The sequence below is a fragment of the Falco punctatus genome, assembly GCF_963210335.1.
Source record: "Falco punctatus genome assembly, chromosome: 6".
Lineage (NCBI taxonomy): Eukaryota > Metazoa > Chordata > Aves > Falconiformes > Falconidae > Falco > Falco punctatus.
Genome location: NC_137585.1, coordinates 7,897,992 through 7,920,488, shown reverse-complemented (window position 1 = coordinate 7,920,488; position 22,497 = coordinate 7,897,992). Strand labels below are relative to the sequence as shown.

Below are 22,497 nucleotides of genomic sequence, written 5' to 3'. Positions count from 1 at the left end.
TGGAACAGTTCATAAGATTTGGCAATACCTCCTGCCAGAATATCATGTTACAGGCTACACCTGTATATACACCTATATATATACACTAATATCATGCTGTTATTAATATAGTTATTAGCATTTAATTTCAGTTCTTGGGACAATGCAACACAATAAATCATGCAGAGTCAGATGAAGTCAGCTCTATTTTGACTTTACTGTGCTTGGAATGTGTTGTAAGGTGCTCCCTCGTAACAAATAGGTTTTGCTTCTCTGAAGTAACACTTTCTGTTTTTGAAAGAAGTTGATGGTAAAATAGATATATATAGTTCTATAACAGTTCTGATACAAGTTCTATAACTGCTATTGTCACTACTGTTTACTTGCAAACATTTATAAAAACTTATGTCGCAGCCACAAATGTTAGCTAGAGTTGTTGCCAAAATACATAACTGGCCAAATTGTATTTGTATGCAGAAAATTATAAGTTAAGAGACAGAATTTGTGGGGAAAGCACACACTCAGATACACATGCACACATACCACCATCCTGCTCAGGTGTTGGGTCAACAGCTTCTTGAAGACTCAAGGTTTTTGCAACCAGCAGGCAGGCAAGGAACAAGAGGGAGGGGGAACAGGTTGTCTTGGAGATGGTGTCCTTGAGCAAGGCAGGAAGAGCAGGTGGAGGGAGGGAAGGAGTGTGTTGGTCCTTGAAACATGCGGAGACTACAGGGAAGGTGCTCTCACAGCTCTGATCCTGTGATTAGTCTGCAACAGTGATTTCCATGATGATTGTTGCTCGTAAATTTAGCATCCTTTTATAAGAAGTTTACATTTCCAAGCAGTTCTTAGCTTTTCATTACTTAAATACATTAAAAAGGAAGCATCTAAAGCAGTAAAGCAAGAGGAAAAGATGCATTTCCACTAAAATCCTAACTTAGTGTAGCTTTACTTCTTGAGGACCCTAGCAGCACTAAGCTTGACCAGCCTTTTCAGTATGGATCCCTAAGAACTGCTAATATTTAGGCAATAAAAATCAGAGAAGGTAGTACTGGAAGGAAAGTGAGAGGCTCTATGATGATGTTGTCTGCACACTAGTTGTTTTTCATTAGTTTCCATGCTAGAAACGGGATGGGGAATAAAAGATTCTGCCTGCTTCCTTTACTTACCTCTGTTATCTTTGGACATCTTTTTTAATACATGGATAGTTTTGTTTGCTATTTCCATAGAGCCTGTCAAGTCACAAGCCAGGCAAGTGACTTTCTTCTTCCATCTGTGTGGGAAGCTTTTGGGAGAGGCAAATTTTCTTAAAAACCCAGTGAAAATTAGTTGCTTGGATATAGAGATGCTTAAAAAAAAAAAAAGGTTAACGAGGATGTGATCATCAGTCAGAGACTTAGGATTCTGCATCATTGTGCACAGAAAGGAAATAGTTTGAGTTTTTTGTCCAACATCTGGATTTGTGGATTCTCATGCCATGGTGGGGAGTGGGTGGTGTCTCCCCCAAGTCTTCAGTAGCCTTTTTTGGAATCATTAATACTGTCACTTCAAGCATCTTTTCAGTTTTTTCTCCTGTTTCACAGTTAATATTGTGGAGACTCTACTTCTGAAATATGACCTGGTTTTTTTTTCCCTTCTTTAGTTTTAGGTATGGATTTTTTTTCCTTAACCAATAATCTTCTGAAAATGATGGATTTTAATTATGATTGTAGTGTATTTATAACCCACATTATCTTCTCCTAGATATTTTCCCTCGTTGATTTCTGCTCATCTCCTTTACCTTGAAATAAATTGGAAGTAATTTTATGGAAATCTAAAAACTTGTTGTGGTATAAATGAAGCATTGAGCTTGCATTATGCAGAATATCAAAGCAGATGATCCTAATGATTCTCTTAATCTTTAAAAGCTAGTCAGGACTGTTTGGAGACTTTCTGTTAACACTGGTTGTCAACAGAATTTGGCTCTCCCACACAAATTTCCTCACAGGAAAGAAATTTCTACATAATTTAAAGCTTTGGGGTTTTAGACCAGTGCATGCAGGATTCCTTTGTTACCTGCCTTTGCTGCTTCCTTGATTTTCATGACATGTTTCTTTCAGATTTGTCCTGTTGTGGTCCCTCCATAGGAACTCCAGCCTTCCTGAGATATCTTCCTCTGCAGTTAAACTCCCCACACCTACCCCATGGTGCACTGTCTCCTAAGGTGAAGGATCATGAGAGATTGTGTACATCATGAGAAGTTACCTGACCAGTGAATTCCAGCTATGTAGAAGAGGCTTTTTATGACACATTTCAATTCCTTTCTGAAGCAAAAGCATGAGACTTGCGTGTTTTTACTTGAAAAGTCAAGATTGGGGGAATGAAAGTCCCGTTTTTCATCTAGTTCAGTTCAGATGTTCATATGGTTAGGTCAGGCTTTATAATGCTTCCATGAGAGCTTAAAGGGTAGTTGTCTTGGGCATAGTAGAGGGAGAAAATACGGATATTTTTTGGATGCACGACTCCATATCTGTCAGTTGTTTTAAATGTGGGACCTGAATTTTTACCTTGAGCAGTCACAAATCTTTTAAAAATACAACATTGAGGTCCACTGATGTATTCATCTTTCTCAAGGAATGATCACCTATGTCATCATTTTCAGATTTGTCTTTGGTCTAATCTTCTGTGATGGAAGTTGCACTACCTTTGCAGTCAGTGGTTCAGTGTCTACTTTCTTGGTCATTGGATGGTTTTTCATGTCTAGTTTGTCTGCCACATTACACACAAGTGTTACTAGTGTGTTGCATTATGTGCATAGGCAGTATTTTTCTCCAATTCTGTATCTAGGAAACTTCTATCTACTTGAGGATCGTTATTTTGCTCCCTTTCATCTTAGCAGCTCCATTCTTCTGTCATTCTTGGTAGGTCCTGCTTTTTTTGATTCTTGATTTTTCTTTGTGTGTTTCCTTGATGGGACACTTGGCCTTAATTGAGCTCAATAAGCTGTAACTTTCCCAATTAAATTGAAAGGATTCTATGACAGGGTTCACTGTCTACCTGGATGAACACTTGTTCAAGGGCAGGGCACAGTAATAGGGAACAGAATGGCTTCTTTCAGCAGGCTTGTGCCATCTTAAAATGTGGTGCTACATTTTAATGGCTTTGGAAGCTTTTCAGTGTAATGCTAGAAGGTAACTGACAGTTTTGAAGAGGTCCCTATTCATGTCAGGCATACTACAGAACAACTGCAGGTTATTTTAATGATTATTTGGTTGTAGGAAAACATATTTCTCATAGCAAAAGTACACAATCTAATTTCTATTTCCAGTGATTGTAAATCATAACTGTTCTCTCTCATAGGAGTATTTTGTATAAATCCATGGTGACCTCGGTATTAAGCAAGCTTACTACATTTTTCTGCTGATGATTCATGTTTTGAAGTGTGCTGCAGAAAGTTTGTACCTATAAGCAGATGCTAAAAAAAAGTATTTTACTGAAACCTAGAACCTTGGAGACATGAATGCAATTAAACAGCTCTAAGTTTTTTAACTATCGCAGTTAGAGAGAGCGGGGTAGTCATGAGTCATGACTTACGAAATCTGTGGATCAACAGTGCTCTGTACCTATAGAGTCTGGTGATTTACAGTACACCTGACTGAAAAATCATGATGAAAATGTCATTTGAAATACTAATGTGACCTGCCTCTTGCAGACCGGTCCAAAAATACCTCATGATTAATCATCTGTAAAAAACTCATAAAGCCCACATCCTTGTTTAGTGTCATTTGGAGTTATGCTTGTTTGTATCAGCTCACGATACTACCTGTTTTGCATAGTGAAGTGTTCGTAGCTAAAAGAATGGAAATCAGGTGTCTTAGCAGAATAGTCTTTTGAATTTGTAAGCCATTTGGTTTCTAAACGAGATGTATGAGTGAATAGAACTACCTGTGTTATTTAAAATTGGCCTTGGAATAATTACATTGCTGATCCAGGAATATGGAGCAAACGGCAGTTTTAATCTTTCATGTTATTACCAGCATTTGCAAAGTATCAGGGCACTCTGAGAATTATGATGAGCTGTACCAGCTTTGGAAGCTGCCATAAAGATTAAGAATTTTAGCATATGCTCTAATTTAATTTTCTGCTGTATTCAAGATGTGTAGCAAGTTTTTATGATGTGTATGAAAGGTGGGGCAACTTGTAAGGTGAGGCTCCTGTGATACACGTAATTTGGTTTTGTGGTATGGAACTATTTAGAAAGCATGGTGACGTTTTCTGAATCATGTCTGTACTGTTTGCTAAGCATAAACAACTATCAAACCATATAGTGCCTCTTTGTTCCACCATTTTAAACCTGCATTCATATTTCTATTCTCTGAAATAGTTAGCTATCTTTTACTTGCACAGTTTTTCTTTTTTCTTAAGTCTAGTGAACTGTGCGGAAATCACCAGCCGTAGCAGCGCTTACCATCATCATTAGCTGGGCCTGTTCCTGCATTTGTGGCCTCTTGAGAAATTGTTGAGATGTGAAAAAGAAAGAAAAAAATCTCCCAAACTTTTACATCCAATATGTTTGGAGTCTGGATCAGATCTTGTCAAGACTGTCTTCAGGCTGCGCTTGTCCCACTAATTTTTTGGTATTTTTAAACCTGTTTTTAAATTGGGCCATTAGTTTAAACTCAGTAGTGACACTGACTTTGATTACCTCATATGCTGGTGTCTGTGAGGAATGAGCTGTGTTGAAGTCAGTCAACTTCAGGTGTGTAAAAGCAGTATGAAAGGAGAAGTCTCATCCAGACTTTATACTACTGTAGTCTGAATGTGGCTCGCAGTGGCATTCAACCTGATCTAATTGTGGGTGGCTGTATAGAGTCCAAGCAAAGATTCACCTAGCTGATGTTCACTTTTTGACACTATTTAATACTGGAAAAGTCAGGAAAGGGATTAAGAAACAGGATGGTTATGGAGTGATCTTTTCTTCTGTGTATCTTCCCAGCTACTGATACTTAGACTTTCTGAGCAAGAGCTCCTCATAAGAGCACAGCTGTTCATGCAGCTGTAATAGCCAAATGCCCCTTGTTATGTCTGACCTGTATTCCCTGTGACAGTGTTTCCTAGGCTGGTTCATTTTCCAGGGCTTCCTTGGCTGCCAGCAGGAGTGCTGTGGCAGGCTCCAGTGCCTTCGGGGTGGGCATGCAGCGAGCCCACCTGCTGCAGTAGGAGTGGTACCCAGTGCTGGCAGCTGCCCGCTGCCTTCGGAGCATCCCTACTGCCCCACTCTGAGACTGCAGTAAGAGCCATCCTGAGAAGGAGTTTTCTAAAGTGGTGTAATCATCCTTTGTCTTCAATTTTTTTTTCTTCTGCTGCTTGTAACTCTGCTTTAGGGAGGATTTTGACAGCTAAGTTCTTTTGTCATGAAGCCAAATCGTTTCAGCTTTGGAGAGTATTTGAGCGATGGTACTGGGATGATTGGAGTTGCAAAAGAGTGAGGAGGAGAGGAAAATTTACCCATGCTTGCAGGTTTTTGCCACGTGGTTGCAGAGGGGGGCGAGGGATTTGCTCATCAAAGTCCTGGTTTGGTTTGGAGTCAGTGGCCTGGTCGCAGTGCTTTTGTACTCACATGAAACATGGGCCAGGCTGTTGGACTTCCCATAGCTGTTGGAGAAATCACTTCATCCTGGAAAGCCACTGAAAGTGTGACGCTAACTCTCAGAAGTTCTTGGAAGATGCTGTGCTTTAAGAGGTAAAAGCACTGCCAGGTTGGAACTGAAGTATAGAACAAAGCAGACTCTGGCTGAGTTACTCTGTGATCAGAGCCTCTTCTCCTTAAGAAGCTGATTAGACAACCTGAAGTTCTTGTTTCCTCAGATTCTGCCCTCACATCCATGCAATGCCAAGCCCTGTACTCTGAAGACAACTTGTATTTCAGATTCAGATAGTTCTTGCTGACTTTCTGTTGGAGTTGTTTCAGATTCTGCCAGTCATGCTGGATCAGAATCAGGCTGTGTTCCTTTATAATAGTCAAATGCCTCTCCAAATACTTCCCTCTGTGAAAAAATTATCAAATTTGTGACTACTTTAGGTAGACCTATTTAGAAATATAAAAATGCAAATTAAAGATATAGATAGGAAGCCAAGGTGTTGGATGTCATCTAAGCCCTGGTAGCTGTACACGTGTTCTTAGCCTGTCACAAATACACAGTACCTCGGTGAAATAGTTTCTCTGCTTGGTTTACCCCCATGATAATGAGTTTAGATCATATAGTTTCTTACAAATGTCAGGTGAGGCATGACAACTCATCGTTAGTCAGTAGTGCCTTTGAGCCTACATGCTACTGGGAAAGCCTGCTCCTTTGTTACTGGTACTGTTGTATCAATGGGTTGTACAATTGTACAAGTTTGAAGAAGTAGTATTTACATATGACCTCCTAGAATGAGTTCAAGATCAAATGATACCCAAACATGAATATATACAAATATTTTCATGCAAGGGGGTATAATACAAATTTTCACAGAAGCTCTTTAGAATCTGATTAACTTATAAAGGCTTCCCACCAAGTTCACTAGCAATTACTTCTTTACAGATGAAAGTCAAAGCCCTAAGCAGTAAGGATGAATCTCAGGACATGTTTCAGAATTCCATAATCCATTGTCTTAATTGTTTAAAATGCCATGATCCATCAGGTTTCATCAGCTGTCAGTTGCCTTCCATTCTGTAGCTGTCACATGACTCTTCAGAAGCACTGGATGTAAATTGTGATGTGTGGTGTTAAGATGATTAGAGTAATAAAGATACCACTTGAATACTTGTAAGGACTTCAAATTATTTTTTAATTTACCTGTATTTCTTGTGGGTTTTTGTTCATGTTAGTTGATTATCTATATTTCTTGTTAAACTGGCTGATTTTGCCTCAGGCTTCCTTTTCAGAGCTAGTTTTGTCTTCTCTTTCCCTTGGACTTCTCTCTCCTCATTCATGGTCTCATTTGCAGTGTCTCTGGTGCAGCCCATCAAAAGCAGACATTTTCAAAAGCTTTTTCTTCTAAACTTTAGCACTTAATTAAAGAGATGGTTGCTAAGAGATTGCGGAAAACATCATTAAAAGGGTCTGATTGCTCTTTTCCTGGCCTTCTACCCACAGCTTTCAGATCAAAATTTAGGAGTAAATGGCATAGCAGCATCCCAAGATATTAATGTGCTGTGACAATGGACAGAATACAAGGAGACTGTGCCAGTCCCATGCCACCAGGAGATGCAGAGAGGAGCAGGACTGAAGAGCAAGATCCAGGACTAAATGTGTTGGGAAAAGCACATGAGTTTTTTCAGATTTGTGATCTGGAAGGCAAAGGCTTCATCACTCGTCAAGACATGCAGGTAAACCAAAATTTGCTACGTGAAATGCACAATGAGAGAGGCTCCTAATGCCCTTAATGAGTTGAGACTAATTTAGCGTTAAAATTTTTAACACCTTCCTGATAACTTTAAAGAGATACGTGGTATTTGAAATAATCTCTTTGAAGTCTTACATAATGCTTGCATTTGCTTCCACAGACAAAGCAACAAAAAAGTAGAAAATCAGAGAAAGTTTGAAAAATGCCCGAGGAACTTAATTCCATTCTCAGTGAGAAAGTTGAAAATCCAGTAAATTCATTACTTTGACTTGCCACAGCATCATGAATGTGTTCAGTCCACCAATTTTATCCTTTTGGTTTTTTAGCAAAACTGTGTAAATGAAGTCTTCACTTTGGTTTCACCTGCCATTGTTGAACTCTCGGCTGGATGGCATGTTTATATAGGAAACAGAGGAACAGTATTTTAGTGTTCACAATAATCTTACCAAATTGTTCTTAAATTGTTTGAGGGGCCAAAATAGCATTTGATGAAAATTTTGATGAAAAAGCAACTATGTAACAGTCTTTTGAAAATGGGATTGGGTGCATATTGCAGAAATGATGATTTGAACCGATATGTGGCAGAAAACAAGCATGCACTCATACTTGACAGGCAAAGCGTAATTTCATTGTGTTAATCCATTTCTACTTCAGTACTTACGGATGGAATAGAGTTGGGGAGCAGTAGCATAATAAATCCAGTGCGGAGTACTAAATTTTGGAACCTTCATATCTTCAGAAATAAAGATGTGTCTGTATATAGGAAAATGCAAGCAAAACACTTTTAACTATAAATGTTGGAAAAGCAAAAACCTAGTAGTAAATTACTTGGATTACTAAGTCTCAAGAGCTTTCTGTGCAGTTGTTGCTGAATTTTATGATGACCTGTGCTAATTCTGCAATGTTGAAAAAAGGTAGGCGTGCAGATGCTCACTGTGCTCTAAACTTTACCGATATACATTATCTCATTGAAGTAACTGCAAAAAACAAAATATGTTGTTAGTGGTAATATTGGTAAATCCAGACCCAAAGAGAATTTCATGTATTATAGTTTTATTGTCTTTCCAAAAACTGAATGGTATATATTTATACCTAGTGGAAGAGCCATATATGTATGTATGTGTATATAACTCTTTAATACCTGTTTTTGCAGGGAACATAAAAACTTTTGTTTCTGTTTGATTCTAGGTTTTGTGCTTAGAGTGCTGGTAAGTTTATACTTCAGGTTCTAAAACACATGCTGTGAAAGATGCAGTAGAGAAGGGTTGCAAAGAACAAAAAATACATTTCTTCTATCTCACCATGAGTATTTACTTAACATATCTGACAACTTCAGTATGGATATAAGTGTCTGGTCCATTTAAATACAGACATAAGCATGCTCAGAACACTTGAGAAGTTTCTTTATATTTGCTCAGACTTCCTGCTGATCCAATTAAAGATAATATTACAAATAGAGACCTTTGAAGATACTGGGTTATCCTTATTCCACTCAACATTTTAGTAAATGAAGAGTAATTCAGCTGAAATCAATGCAGTTCTATTGACAAAAAACTGGGGTGAGGCACAACTCCTCCATTTGACTTTACAGTAATTTAGTGACAGTGAATAAAAATTATAAAGAGAAGTCTTCTATGCTAATTCTAACAAGTCAGAAACCCTTATTCCTGAAGGCAGTGATAGCTTTCTCATTGTCCTGTTTTCCTTGTAATTTGGTAATGAATTAAATAGAGATTTATTTGGACACCAGTGACAGTAATCTACAATGTTTTCTCATGGATTTGGTACCCATTATTTTATTAATGTACAAAATGATTCTTTTATACCGAACTGTAAATTACACACATAATATTAGTTATTCATTATGCTTGATTAGGATGACTACTTGACTGGAGTCCTGGTATTGCAAACATGAGCTTGAAATCAGTATAGCTGATTTTGATTGCCCTTTTCATGATGTTCATTCCCTATAGCAAGGACATAAATAAAGTAAATCAGTTTTTTCCTTAAAAGGTATATCTTTTGCATCCTGCTGTTTGTTAATTCAGTGCTACTTACCATTAATGAATAATTGCTTCAAATACAAATTACTAACATTAAGCTTTTTAATTGTTTAGTCATGTGATGAGGCATGATTTTCAACAGTGCTGAGTATCTAAAATCCAATTAACTTCAGTAGAACAGATGTTGCAAACAAAGTTTATTATGTCAATAATACAGTAATTAAAGTTTTAGACCTCCCTGATTATATCCTGCTGTTTATTTTGAGATTATGTTAATACTGGTTGTTCAGAATTTTCCATTCCTTTTCAAAATACCAAATGTACTCAACTTTCAAACAAATGAGGTTTGCTGAAACTGCAAGAAAGCAAATTCTACCTGAGACTTGAAACCACAGCTTTGCACTTTGGGCCTTGAGGTTGTCATGAGTAACAGGAATTAACGCTGCAGAGTGCTTTGGTTTAATATGTGTAGCAGAATTGTGTTCAGATCTTGCTTTTAGCTATTTGACCTCTGTCTTTTTATTTAGCAGAATAAAAGCTTGATATTTTCAGATGAGTAACCACAGATGTCATGAAAGCACAAAGCACGTTGAGTGGTAATGTGGATAATTTTTTTTTTTTTAAGCTCTGGTGCTATTGTTGGATACAGTGGTGTGTTTTTGGGTTTTTTTGAGCCTCATATTGAAAGGATCTAGGTATTTTTTGCACTAAGCCCAATGTAAAAACACAACCTATGTGACCAACAATTAACATTTTGTTTTCCTAACAAAAAAAAAATCTTTTTTTTTTTTTTTAAGAATAGGTAGAAGAGGTTGGGAAAACACTGACATAATCTTAGTAACAAGTGTGGCCCCAGTCCATCAAAATCTGTAAATTATCCACAAGGGATTTAATGGAGCAATATGTTTGTACATTCTTCAAAATCTGCTGTTTTCATTTTTTTGGTCCAAGAAAATGCAAATAATTATGGTGCTATCTACTGCAAAATTGGTATAATTCAGTTCAGAATTCAAACCCTGCAACAGGGCACACCAGTGGTAGATGGAGAAGCATTTATTTCAGTCAGGTTTGCAGCAGGACCTGCAGGCAGTTGTATTGGAATCGCACATGGGTCTGTGCTGATGACATGGTCAGAAAAGGACAGCCAGCTTTCAAGAAGCACTCCTTCAGCAGGTCACAAAGATCTGGCAGTGGGAGTACGATTTCTGTTTTTTCTAAGTGTAAAAAGAGTAATTTCTCTGAAGCACTGCCTCCATCAGTGTTGTGTAGGCTGTAAGAATTTTACAAGAGAAGCTAATTTTAAAAAGTTTCCCTTCAGATCTAAGAGATTAAAGCTTTGGGAAGATGGATGTGTTTAAGTGAGAAACTGGTAAGTGTATCACTGACAAAGTAACTTACTTAGGCTGAATATACGGCAAGCTTCCCTAGATTTTTTTTTTTGGAAGCAGGCAGCAATGCCCAATGAATCCTGCTCAGAAATCCCTTCAGGACTATTTCAGATCTGTGCTTTAGAAGCTCTGTTGCTTTCCATTCTCAGTATCACCTTGAAATTCCTTTTACTGCTAATTCCATTCAACACATACAGGTTTATAACATACAGCCTAAACCCTTCATTGCAGCCAGGGAAGAAGTCCTGGTCAGTGTACACAGCCAATTCTTAGCCTTGGCTGTATGGCTTGGTTTGAGTAGTGGTTTCTATTATTCTTGGATTGCAGGAGAAACTTTCTTTGTCCCTAAATCCCTTCTCTGCAGTGGAACAGATCGGTACTTCTGATCAACTTTTATCAACCTATTAGCTTGCAATTTTAATATGTTGCATATATAATAGGAGCTCAGGAAAGCGGTAACGATATTAGCTAATAAAGCTGAGAGCTCCACAAGGGTTGAGCATTTTCTCTAGAAAACTGAATCTCTTCTATGTGCGAATTAAAACATTACATCTCCGTTTAAATACTATGTATAGGCCCAGCAAATAGGACCTTCATTTCTGTTGGCAAATCATCAATTGTTTGAAATCTTAAGTCTGTCATGTCCCACCTCTCCCATTTTAGAGCTAGATCAAGTATGTTAATAAAGAGTGTGCTTTAATCTGCAAAATGCCATTGCTTAAATTAAATCATGGATTACTGCTTTGCTTTTCATAAGTAAATTATATATACTTTTTAGTTAAATAAGATAAAAAAGGTTGCTTCCTAAGCTGAGAAAAGGTTTTATTGTTCTGAATGCTGTCTCCCAGAGGAAATCCTGGCTGTTGTAGTTGTCCGCTGCTCCAGCTTCCTCCTCTTTCTGGGAATCTGTCTGTACTGGTAAAAGAATTACAGTAAAACCATTAGGGCCAGATATAAAGAAAATGTTTTTTTTGGGGGGGGTTTATGCCCCTCTCTTAATTCTTGGGGAAAAAATAAGTGATTTTGTGGAGCTGGTTTCATGAAGTTTTGTCTTTTTGGTATGAGCATGCTGCGTTTCAGAAGTAGGTACTCATGAACTAAATGTAACTCATTACAGGAGCAGCAGGTTTGCTTCTTGGATCATGCAGCTTTCTTAGTTTTATTTACACATTTTAAAGCAGGTTTAATTGGGACAGTATACCATCCATGGTGTTCTTGTTTAGAGCATCTCTTGCTTGACCTCATGATAGGGAAGGAACTAAGCATGCAGTTCTGCTGGCAAGTTTATCCAGCTGCATGATAATCGAGGCATTTCACCAGGATGCTGAGACTCCATCTCAAGCTCTGCCTCTTCGCTGTGTGATTGGAGTCTGTCACAAGATTGTTCTCACTGCTTTGTTGTGAAGGACTCATAAAGGCAAATGATGAAGTCATAAAAGCAAATTATCCTCAATTTATATTGTTTTACTCTGATATACTTGAATTTTCACACTGGGAAACAAAAGGACCTATCCTTCTGTAGTATGGATGTTTTGTAGAATCTAGTCTTCCTCATCTTGTAGTACTGGGTAAAGTTGCTGCATGTTTTGTCATTCCAGAGACTGCATCCAGAGTTACCTCTTAGTCTGGAAGAGCTTGAAAAAGTTTTTGTTACGTTGGATGCTGATGGCAATGGTTCGCTCACCCTGAAGGAGTTCACCACAGGATTCAGTGAGTTTGGAAAGCATGTCTCCTTTATAGAGCTTTAGTCATATTCTATACTCTCCATATCAATAAAAAAGCATTTTATCTTAACAATGCTCACAGGGAGCCAGATTATTCCCTAGATATAGTAGATATATGTAGCAGATGAAGAAGTGGTCAAATTATGTGAGTAAATAGACAAAGGGCTCCTGATCTTTGTCTCCTGTTTTAAGATGGCAAGCCATAGCATGATACAAGACATATGATGTAACAATCTGAATTACACCTGATTTAAGCTATGGAGTAAATCTACCAACAGACTTGGGAAAATTTCCCTGGGGCGGGGTGGGGGGGGTGGAAATGTGTTTTATTTCATATTGGGTCATAAGACCTGAGAGATAATTAAGATTCTCTCTAAGATTAATGTAAGATAATGTTGAAAATATGTTAATACTACTGTCCTTACAGCTGTGGGAATGCTTTCTACAATAAATCAATTCAAGTGATGTTACTTATTTTGAAACAAAACAGGATGAAGCAATTGTTACAGCATGATGGGAGTTCATAATTTCTTTCTAACTGCCTGCTTTGCAACAGCACTCTTACTGTCATGTTCTGTGCGTTTGTGAAAAGGTTGCTTTCTCCCCAGCTGTGAGGTTTCAGATAAGATGACAATGTTAGTGAGACTGTATGGTTGTTTACGCAGAACCAATTTTGTACTGAAATTTTAGCTCTGCTGACTGTAAGCACCGGATTTAAGCATTTTCTCTAGAAAACTGAATCTCTTCTAGGTGTGAATTATAACATTACATCTCCGTTTAAATACTATGTATAGGCCCAGCAAATAGGACCTTCATTTCTGTTGGCAAATCATCAATTGTTTGAAATCTTAAGTCTGTCATGTCCCACCTCTCCCATTTTAGAGCTAGATCAAGTATGTTAATAAAGAGTGTGCTTTAATCTGCAAAATGCCATTGCTTAAATTAAATCATGGATTACTGCTTTGCTTTTCATAAGTAAATTATATATACTTTTTAGTTAAGTTAAAAAATTTTATTGAACTTGGAGATTATTTTCATAAGTAGTCCCTGCAAAACCAAAATTTTCTGTTAAGGGAAATTGTAAGTGGCTGCCATATCCAGCCGCTTCAGAGCCTGGGGATTCCTCCTGCCTAGCTGCTGGAGCCCAGTCCAGAGACTCAGATGGATGTGGCTGCTGCTTTCCTGTTTGCAGGTTCAACTGGTAGTGAAGTGAAACATGTATCCCAGAGACATTCACACTTGCACACAGACACACAAAAAGGACATGGATGCAGCAGGCTACACAAACTGCCACAGACAAGATGCTGCCATCAGCAGCAGCTAGTATAGGATTCACATAAAACATAAGGATAGAGAGTGTAAAGCATGCTACATTTTAAACTGCTACACGGTATTGACAGGTATTTTCTAGGGAACCAGGCTAGGTGTTCATGCATTTGGCAGGGTAGTGATGTTGGTGTTCCTAGTAGAAGCAGAAGCTCTACTAGATAAAGGCTGCTTTAGAATACTAGAGCATGGAGGAAGAGAGTAGTATCTGAATAAAACTTGTACTGCACCAGTTAGTATGGGAGAATCCTGTTCATATTTCTAAGTGGTGGCAAGTGTTGCAAAGAGAGGTTACAGTAAATTTCACATATTCTGTTGTCTCTGTTGTCAACATGCTCTGCTGGGTGCTATGAGGGAAAAAACGCAAGACAGAGTTGATAAAATAATTCCCGTTTCCTTGGGTTTACGGCAACTTCTGTACTAGAAGTTAGAATATAACCCAAGTTCCTCTGCAGAAATCCTCTGCAGAAAATCACAATACCCCTTTTGCCTAGAATCCTTAAAAATTCTGATTTGCAGATGTTGAAATAAAATAGCTGGCACATTTAGAATTTGATGGAATGCATCTGATCTTCCCTAACTGAGCACATTGATTATTCATGTGGCAGTTTCAGTTCTGCATCCTCACTGCCTGCCTTTTTATGGATGTAGCTAAAAAGCATATAGCTGTTTGTTTTAGTATTCTTTGCAGGTTTCAGTATTTTTGTCTCTTGTTGTTTATATATACACACCCCCTTTTTATGTCCAAGTTGTAGCTTGCTTTTTTTGGTCATTATATTCACTTATATCTTAGCTTACCTTTTTTTTTTGAGGTCAATATTGATAGTCAGATCTGAAGCCAGATTGGATATAGTCAGACCTCTTTTACAGGTGTTGCCTCCACACCTTCCCACTTTGAGATATGAGTTCAGATAGTTCTGCACTTTTGATTCTAAGATAGTTTCAAGCTTCACCTGTTTGTTAATTTGCTTGAACCCTTGAGACCAGTTGACTTCTGTAATATCTGTTCTTGCTTAGCATCATATTTAAACTGAATCAACTCACTTGTCAATCTCTGGTTATTATAATCAGTTCTCCTTTAGTGTTCTCAACACTTATGAGAGCAAATATAAAGTAACATATGTTGTTGGCTAGTGAAAAATTGAGGATGTGTCATGACTTTCATGAAAATCTCTCATGACTATGATGTGGTGTCTGATAGCCAGGAATACCTGAATCACAGAATTGTTGAGATTGGAACGGACCTCTGGTGGCAGTCTGGTCCAACACCCCTGCTCAAGAAGTACCACCTCAAGCCAGTTGCCCAGGGCTATGTCCAGATGCCTTTTCAGTATCTCTGTGGAGGGAGACTCCACAGCTTCCTTGAGTAGCCAGTGCCAGTGCTTGGTTACCCTCACAGTGGAAATGTATTTCGTGATGTTCAGGTGGAACCTCCTGTGTTGCAGTTTGTGCCCATTGCCTCTGGTCCTGTCACTGAGCACCACAGAAAAGAGCCTGGCTCCATCCTTTTTGCAACCCCCCTTCAGCTATTTATATATATTATATCCCCGAGTCTGCTCTTCTCTAGGCTAAGCAGTCCCAACCCTCTCAGCCTTTTGTCATAGGAGAGATGCTTCAGCCCCTTAATCATCTGTGTGCCCTGTTGTTGAACTCTCGCCAGTGTGTCCATGTCTCTGTTGTGCTGAGGAACCCACAATTGGACACAGAACCCCAGGTGTGGCCTCCCCAGTGTTGAATACAGCAGAAGGATCACTTTCCTCAACCTGCTGCCAATACTCTGTCTAATGTGGCCAAGGACACCATGAACCTTCTTTGCAGCAAGGGCACACTGCTGGGTCCTGTTCAGCCTGGTGTCCACCAGGATTCCCAAGTCCTTTTCTTCCAAGCTGCTTTCCAGTTGGATTGCCCTCAGCACATATTGGTGCGTGGGGTTGTTCCTCCTCAGGTGCAGGACTTGGCACTGCTCCTTCTCAGACTTCATGAGGTTCCTGTCAGCCCATTTCTCCAGACTGTTGAGGTCCCTCTGGATGACTGCTCAACCCTCTGGTGTATCAGCTACTCCTCCCAGTTTGGTGTTGTCCGCAAACTTGCTAAGGGTGCACTCTGCCCCACCATCCAGGTCACTAATGAAAATTTTAAGTCAGACTGGGTCCAGTATTGATCCCTGGGGTCCATGCTAGTCACTGGTCTCCAGCTAGACTTTGCACCACTGGTCACTACCCTCTGGGCCTGGCCATTCAGCCCCTTTTCTGCCCACCTCAAATGCTCATCCAGCCTGTACATTAACAGCTTCTCTGTAAGGATTTTGTGGGAGGCCTTACTGAAGTCCAGGTAGATGATATCCACTGCTCTTCCCTCATCTACCAGGCCAGTCAGTTCATCATAGAAGTTTATCAAGTTGGTCAAGCGTGACTTCCCTTAGCATGGATTCACCACTCCTGATTTTCTTATCCTTAATGTGTCTGGAAATGGTTTCTAGGATTAGGTGCTCCATCATGTTTCCAGGGATCAGGGTTAGGCTGACTGTGGTTCCCTGGGTCCTCTTTCTTGCTCTTCTTGAAGATTGGAGTGACATTTGCTTTCCTCCAGTCTTCTGGCATGTCTCCCAGTCACCATGATCAATCTAATATTATCAAGAGTGGCCTGACAGTGACATCTGCCATGGTCACTGCAGCCAAGGCTTTCTTTTATTTTCACATCCCCAACAAAGCCCTACTTGTTGGTGGAGGTCCAGCAGAGCACCTCTCCTCATTGGCTCCTCTGTTACTTGGAGGAGGAAGTTATCATCCAGGTACTCCAGGAACCTCCTGGTGTGCTTATGTCATATTGTGTTGTCTCTCCAACAGATATCAGGATACTTGAAGTCCCTCGTGAGGACTAGGGTCTGCAAACATGAGGCTGTTTCTGTTGTCTGTAGAAGGCTTCATCCACTTGTTCTTCCTGGTCAGGTGGCCCATAGCAGACACCTGCTATACTGTCCCCTTTGCCTGCCCTGTCTTCAATCCTAGCACATAAGCTCTCCATCAGCTCCTCTTCTATCCCCACGCGGAGCTCCATGCATTGCAGCTGCTCCCCCACATAGAGGGCAACTCCCTCTCTTCATCTTCCTTTCCTGTCCTTCCTCAAGAGCTTGTATTCCTCCATTGCAACACTCCAGTCGTGGGAGCCATCCCACCACGTGTCCATGATCCAGTTTTTCTGTTAATAATAGAAATATTCTAAATAGATGGAAGAAACTGCTGTGGGGTCAAATTTGGAAGAATTAAAATGCATGTGAGTCAAATGGAGGGAAATGAGTGTTAATGTAGCTTTCTATATGCAGTTTATACAGGAATTTGAGGTGTGCCTTTGGTCATGCACTAAAAGGAATGTTAAAAGAGGAAGTACGTTTTATTAGTATTACTACTGTGACTATTTTAGATTCCTACCTTCTGTTTAAGCATATTGGGAAATAAGGCTGCAACACTTACAAAGTGCATGTTGCTGCAGTTTTTACCTTTTGTTTATGAAGCTCTGAATTTTTTCAGTATCTTTGTGAATTTTGAGGTGAGTGATGTACTGAAGCTTAGACATTAAACCGGGGACAAAATTGGGCATAGAACTCAGGGATCCTCTTGCTATGCCTCATGCTTTTGTTGTTTCAGTATACTCCCTTTTCTTGCAAACAAGTGTAGGTGTTTACCTCACAAATTATATTTACTGTAAAATTTGATCTTTAGTATGTTGCTCTTCGACATTGCTTCTTATAGTAAGTTCTGAGAATACTAATGCGTGTAATTTCTAACTTTTAGGCCAGTTTCTTTTGGAGCAGATTGCTTTGAATAATGAGATTATCCAGCAATCAGAAGGTGAAACAGCCTGCCCACTCAAATGTGAAGAGACCATGAGTGATGATGGGGATGAAGAATTCCAGTTCTCAAATCTGATGGATCGGCTTGGAGCTAAAAAGGTTTTGGATGAGTGAGTCTTCGCAGCAATAGTAATAGATTGTATGATCTTTCATGATTCAGCTCTGGGTTTGATTTTAATGGAATCCAAGGTGAATGATGAGAACTAACAGTGCTCTTTAAAAATTAATTTTCTTGGTTGTCAGATATGATAGAATGGCATTCAACCAAAATTTCCAAGACCAAAGCTATTGTACTCCAGGCATGTGAAACATGTTTGTGCAATAGGAAGGCTATGTCATTAATGCCCTGACGTACTGTGGGTTTTGAACATAGATAATGACTAGCATGTAACTCACAGATGCCACTGATTTCAATCAAATGTGATCAGTGCATGATGACTGCTTTTTTTGGCAAGGGCTGTGTTTAAAGTGCATCAGTTAACCGTAGGAAATGTTTTCTCCCCTTTTTCTGCCCTTTTTTCCTTCCCTACATAATTGCAAGTTGTGATTGCTCTGATAACAGAGCAATCTGTTTGTCTTCCAGTACCAGAATGACTCACTTCGAAACAACAGAACCCAAAAGCTGCTTTAAGAGCTTCTTGTGTGTTGGCCTGGCATTCGTTGGTCAGTCACAATGAATATTCTAGATCCAAAAGACCCCAGGGCAGAATGGGACAGAATCTGGACAGGTAGCGGGAAAGTTTAAGAAATGCATCAGTGATCCTTACCATGAAATAGAAGTGCTCATCAGTGCTTCTCTTCACCTGACTGCCTGTTAGAGTTGATTGTCAGTTATTCTGAAACACTTTCATTATGAAGAAATTTTTATTACCTACTTTTGCTATCCTTACCCTCATTTTGTCCTTTAAATACAGTGCTCTTTGCTGGCTAGGTTCAGGCTTACAATGCACATGGAAGAGAAGATGAGTTACAAAGAAGCAAACAAAAGTTGTTCAGGAGAATTTTGGCAAAGTTACAAAAGAATTATCATTCACAGTGGAACATCTTTTTTTTTTTTCCAGTGTCTGCTGAACAGATTTGGAAACAAAACATTCTCTTGGTAGATCTTTAAATCAAAATTTTCAAGATTTCCTGTTCTGATTTTTGTAGCAGTCCCACTGTGGAATGAAAGTGGGTTGAAAATGAAAAACAACAGTACAAATGCAATTTTTTAACTTGTCGAACTAATTTAGGAAACATTCATACTCATTTCTCATGAGGAAGTGTTTTTGATTAGCTTTCCCATTGCCCCCTCCCCACTAGTTTTGTGGGAATGTCTTTACGCTGTACCACCCTGTCACTTCTACAGAAGTATCTCATCTGTCTCCTTTCTTATCCATTCCTGTTTAGATGAAGTGCCTGGCAAGGCACCCACTAAGCAAATAGTTCCTGTGATTCTCTGCAGTCATGCATGGCCAAACTTTATGATGCGGTTTTTGAATAAATGCAGTTTCCATCATTTCCCCACCCACCTCATCCTTTTCAAATCTGTCACTGCCTAAATAGTCCTTGTTTTTAATAAGCTTTGTGTTAATCAGTGATGCCCTGAAGCCTCCATCCACTAGGATGCTGTGAACATTTATTGCAGCCTGAGAAATGTTCTCACTTGATGAATCCTTTATGATCTCTTCTTTCAGTGAGAGTGACGTGAAGCAACTTTGGTTGCAGCTGAGGAAAGATGAACCTCATTTACTCTCTAATTTTGAAGAGTTCCTGGTCAGAATTTTTTCCCAGCTCCAAGAAGCAGATAATGAGAAGAACCAGTTGGAATGTGCTCTAAAAAAGTTAGTATTTCTCTTTGTTGGACTGTTTGTATATTTTTACAGCTGTCTTATCTACTGTTTGTATGTTTGAAATAAACAAGGTATTTCAGTGAAGAACTGAGGACTATAATCACAAGAGTTCCTGTAATGTAAAATATTATTAGTTGTGAAGAGTACCATTAAAATTATTCATAATGCAGAACTGGCTTTTCTTTTCTAGTTAACGGGTTTTGTTGACTGAAATTCTTTTTCAGATGTCTATCATTGCATTGTAGTTTTAAGACAATATTAAGGATTTCACTTCTAGTTAATCAGTTTGATTACAGGGGACAGTCAGGTTTATCAGTAAATCTGGTAAATTGTCTGCATGCTTCTTGAACATTGCATGCAGAAAAGCTGTAAATCTGGATTAACTGGCCAGAGAAATGAGAGGTTTAAGATGTTAAAGCAGCACAAAGCACTGATACCAATGAAAGTTTAAGTTAATAAATATATAGAGAGAACAAACATATGAAGTATAGTAAACAATCTATATTGGTTTTATATATAAAAACGTATCGTGTATATATAGAAACAAATATATTGGAACTAAAAATTAACAGATCATCCTTTGGAAGTTGAGAATGAATGTGGTCTTTCATCTTGCCTTCCTGACTTGCCTCTGTGAGTCACTAGGCAATCATGCAGTCTACTCTCAGATTTTTTTCTCCTTTCCTGGATGTAGGCTGTGCTTTTGTCTTAAGTTGTTCCTTTTTTTCTAACGTGGATGCCCTGAGAAGCCTCCTGCATGTGCTGGGATCTTTATGCCATCCCAGTCTATGCTGTCAACCTTCTGTTTCTTCTAAATTTCATATTTCTATACCTATCTTTTGTCTTCTGGAGCTTTCACACATGCATATTTTCATTCATGCATCTGAAGCCTGTAGTCTAGAGACCCAGGGGTTTCCTGTCCTGGTTCGATAGATGCAGTATGCTGCTGCTGTTCCCATTTGTAGGTCCAGACAGTAGTGAGGCTGAATGTATGTTCTCAATACACACCCATGCAGATGCGCCACACATGGGGGACTGTGTAGACTGATACTGATTAGAAAGCAGCACCTCTGCTGGCACCCACCTACGCACAAGCAGCATTCCCACAAATAGGAAGGATGACAGCCTGATTCTGCTTCTCCCATCCTGTTTACCAGGAGTGGTAAACTATCCAATGTCCCTGTCTGTACCCTGGGACCCTTACCCATTCTTTGAATCAGACCTTGGGTCTTTCCAGGTGTGGGTCATCTCCTACTAGCTGGCTGGTTCAGCTGGATTGAAGTTTGCTACCAGATTGTGTTCATTTGCTCACTTGTCAATGATCATAGATCCTTCAGATACTAGCATGAGGTTTTCAAAGTCCATTTAATATCCATGGCAAGACCGTAGCTCTTTTACCTCCAGTCATCAGCTTAGACCTTGAGTTTTTCCAGATGGAGATCTCCTCCTCCTCACTGGCAAGTTATAAGTTTATAATACATAGTATAACATGCAGCATGATCCCACATAGAGGAAATCTGTGGTACTGTTGGGTGTTACTCAAAGGCATAGGGTTGATTTCACTGTGAATTTTTATTTATATGTAGTATGTGTGTGTATATATATATGAGTGTGTATATTTAAAGAAAACTTCTCTATGCCAGATAAGGTTTTTTTGCCTAGGAAAAAATGTTGATAACTTTTAAATAGCCTTGAAAAAGAGATTTGCATATTGTACTGTCTACTGCTGACCTTCTTACAGATACTAGTATTTTTGTCCTCTGAACGTGTAAACTATGGCACTGTGTGCACTTAGAGTGTGACTGGTTTTATTAGTAACAGGACATAATTTTTTCTCATAGTAAACATGTGCTTTAGTATTTCAGGTAAACTGACCCAATCTGATTTTGTCAGATACTAACCTCACCTCAGTTTTAAATTTTATTTTAAGCAGTTAAGATGACTGTTGGAGAAGAAACAAAACTTAGGACTGTGATCCCTTGGTTAAAGAGTTTCAACAAAGATTCCTAACAAGATATCAAATATTTTTTCTGATATGCTCATGGAAGAGGTCTGTCAGCGCATCAGACATACTCTGTGCCAATATAATCGTGGGCATGTTTCTCCTTTTAGGTGATCTGTAATTTTGGTTCAGTAGAACAACCACCAAAATACTGCTGATGAATTTTTACATAGAACTGAATACACTTTAAGGAAAACAAAGCAAATGGCCACATTTTTGTCCCAGAACTGGTGTTCTTTTCCTCACTGGTGTTTATCATCATAAAGGAATTGATTATGGGCTGTTGCCTGTACTTGTAGATTTCAAGGCAAGATGAAAATATGAGATGTAAACCCTCTCCTTTTAAAAATACTCATTTACTTCTTTATTTCTTCTCATTTAAACAAAAGTGAGAGACTTTTACTACAGTAATGTATCAAACCAAATACTGTATATATATCTGGTCTGGTGCTGTCAGCAATAGCTAAGCTCTGCGCTGCAAGTGTGAACTAGTAGCTTTATACATTAATCCATTTTGCTTTTGGCATCTATACAGTGAATACAGTTTTTGTTTGCCAGAGTATATTAGTATTTAACTTTAAGTGCTATTTTAAAATTAGATGGTTTCTTAAATTTAGCAGTGGTGTTTTTTAAATAGGCTGATATATTGATGGCAAAAAAGCAGTAGATGAACTTCATTTTAGGTAAATGTCAGGGAGATACAATAATATAAGTCATGCTAATGTGATCCTGGGCTTTGAACGGGCAGTTAAAACTCCTGAGAAAGCCCTTGTGGTCATTGCAGAGAACTTCCTGAAATCATCAGTTCAGGGTGCAATGGCACCACCCCCCCCCCCCCAGTAAAATGCAATGTGTGATCAGGAAGGGTACTGAGAACATGACAAAACATGGGTTTGCAGCTACATAGAATCTTGTTGTGCTTACGTCTTGAGTACTGAATAAAGTTCTGGTCTCTGCACCACAAGAAGAATGTAGTGGAATGAAGAAAGGCACAGAGAATGGCAACTCGGTAGTTAAAGGAATGG

The 22,497-nt window shown here is 38.9% G+C and overlaps 1 protein-coding gene across 6 annotated transcripts in view; it reads left to right on the top strand.

Moving 5' to 3' along the window:
- CRACR2A (calcium release activated channel regulator 2A) overlaps window positions 1-22,497 on the top strand; it is a 59,102-nt gene that overhangs the window by 2,254 nt on the left and 34,351 nt on the right. For 5 of the 6 annotated variants that reach the window (XM_080393611.1, XM_080393612.1, XM_080393608.1 and 2 more), the window contains 4 exons: window positions 7,098-7,330; window positions 12,337-12,448; window positions 17,580-17,748; window positions 19,315-19,461. In XM_080393611.1, the coding sequence (XP_080249737.1) occupies window positions 7,163-7,330; window positions 12,337-12,448; window positions 17,580-17,748; window positions 19,315-19,461 (596 nt within the window). In that variant the 5' untranslated portion in view covers window positions 7,098-7,162. Of the gene's footprint in view, window positions 1-6; window positions 5,702-7,097; window positions 7,331-12,336; window positions 12,449-17,579; window positions 17,749-19,314; window positions 19,462-22,497 lie in introns of those variants that run through there. The other variant, XM_080393610.1, reaches the window with a different exon arrangement.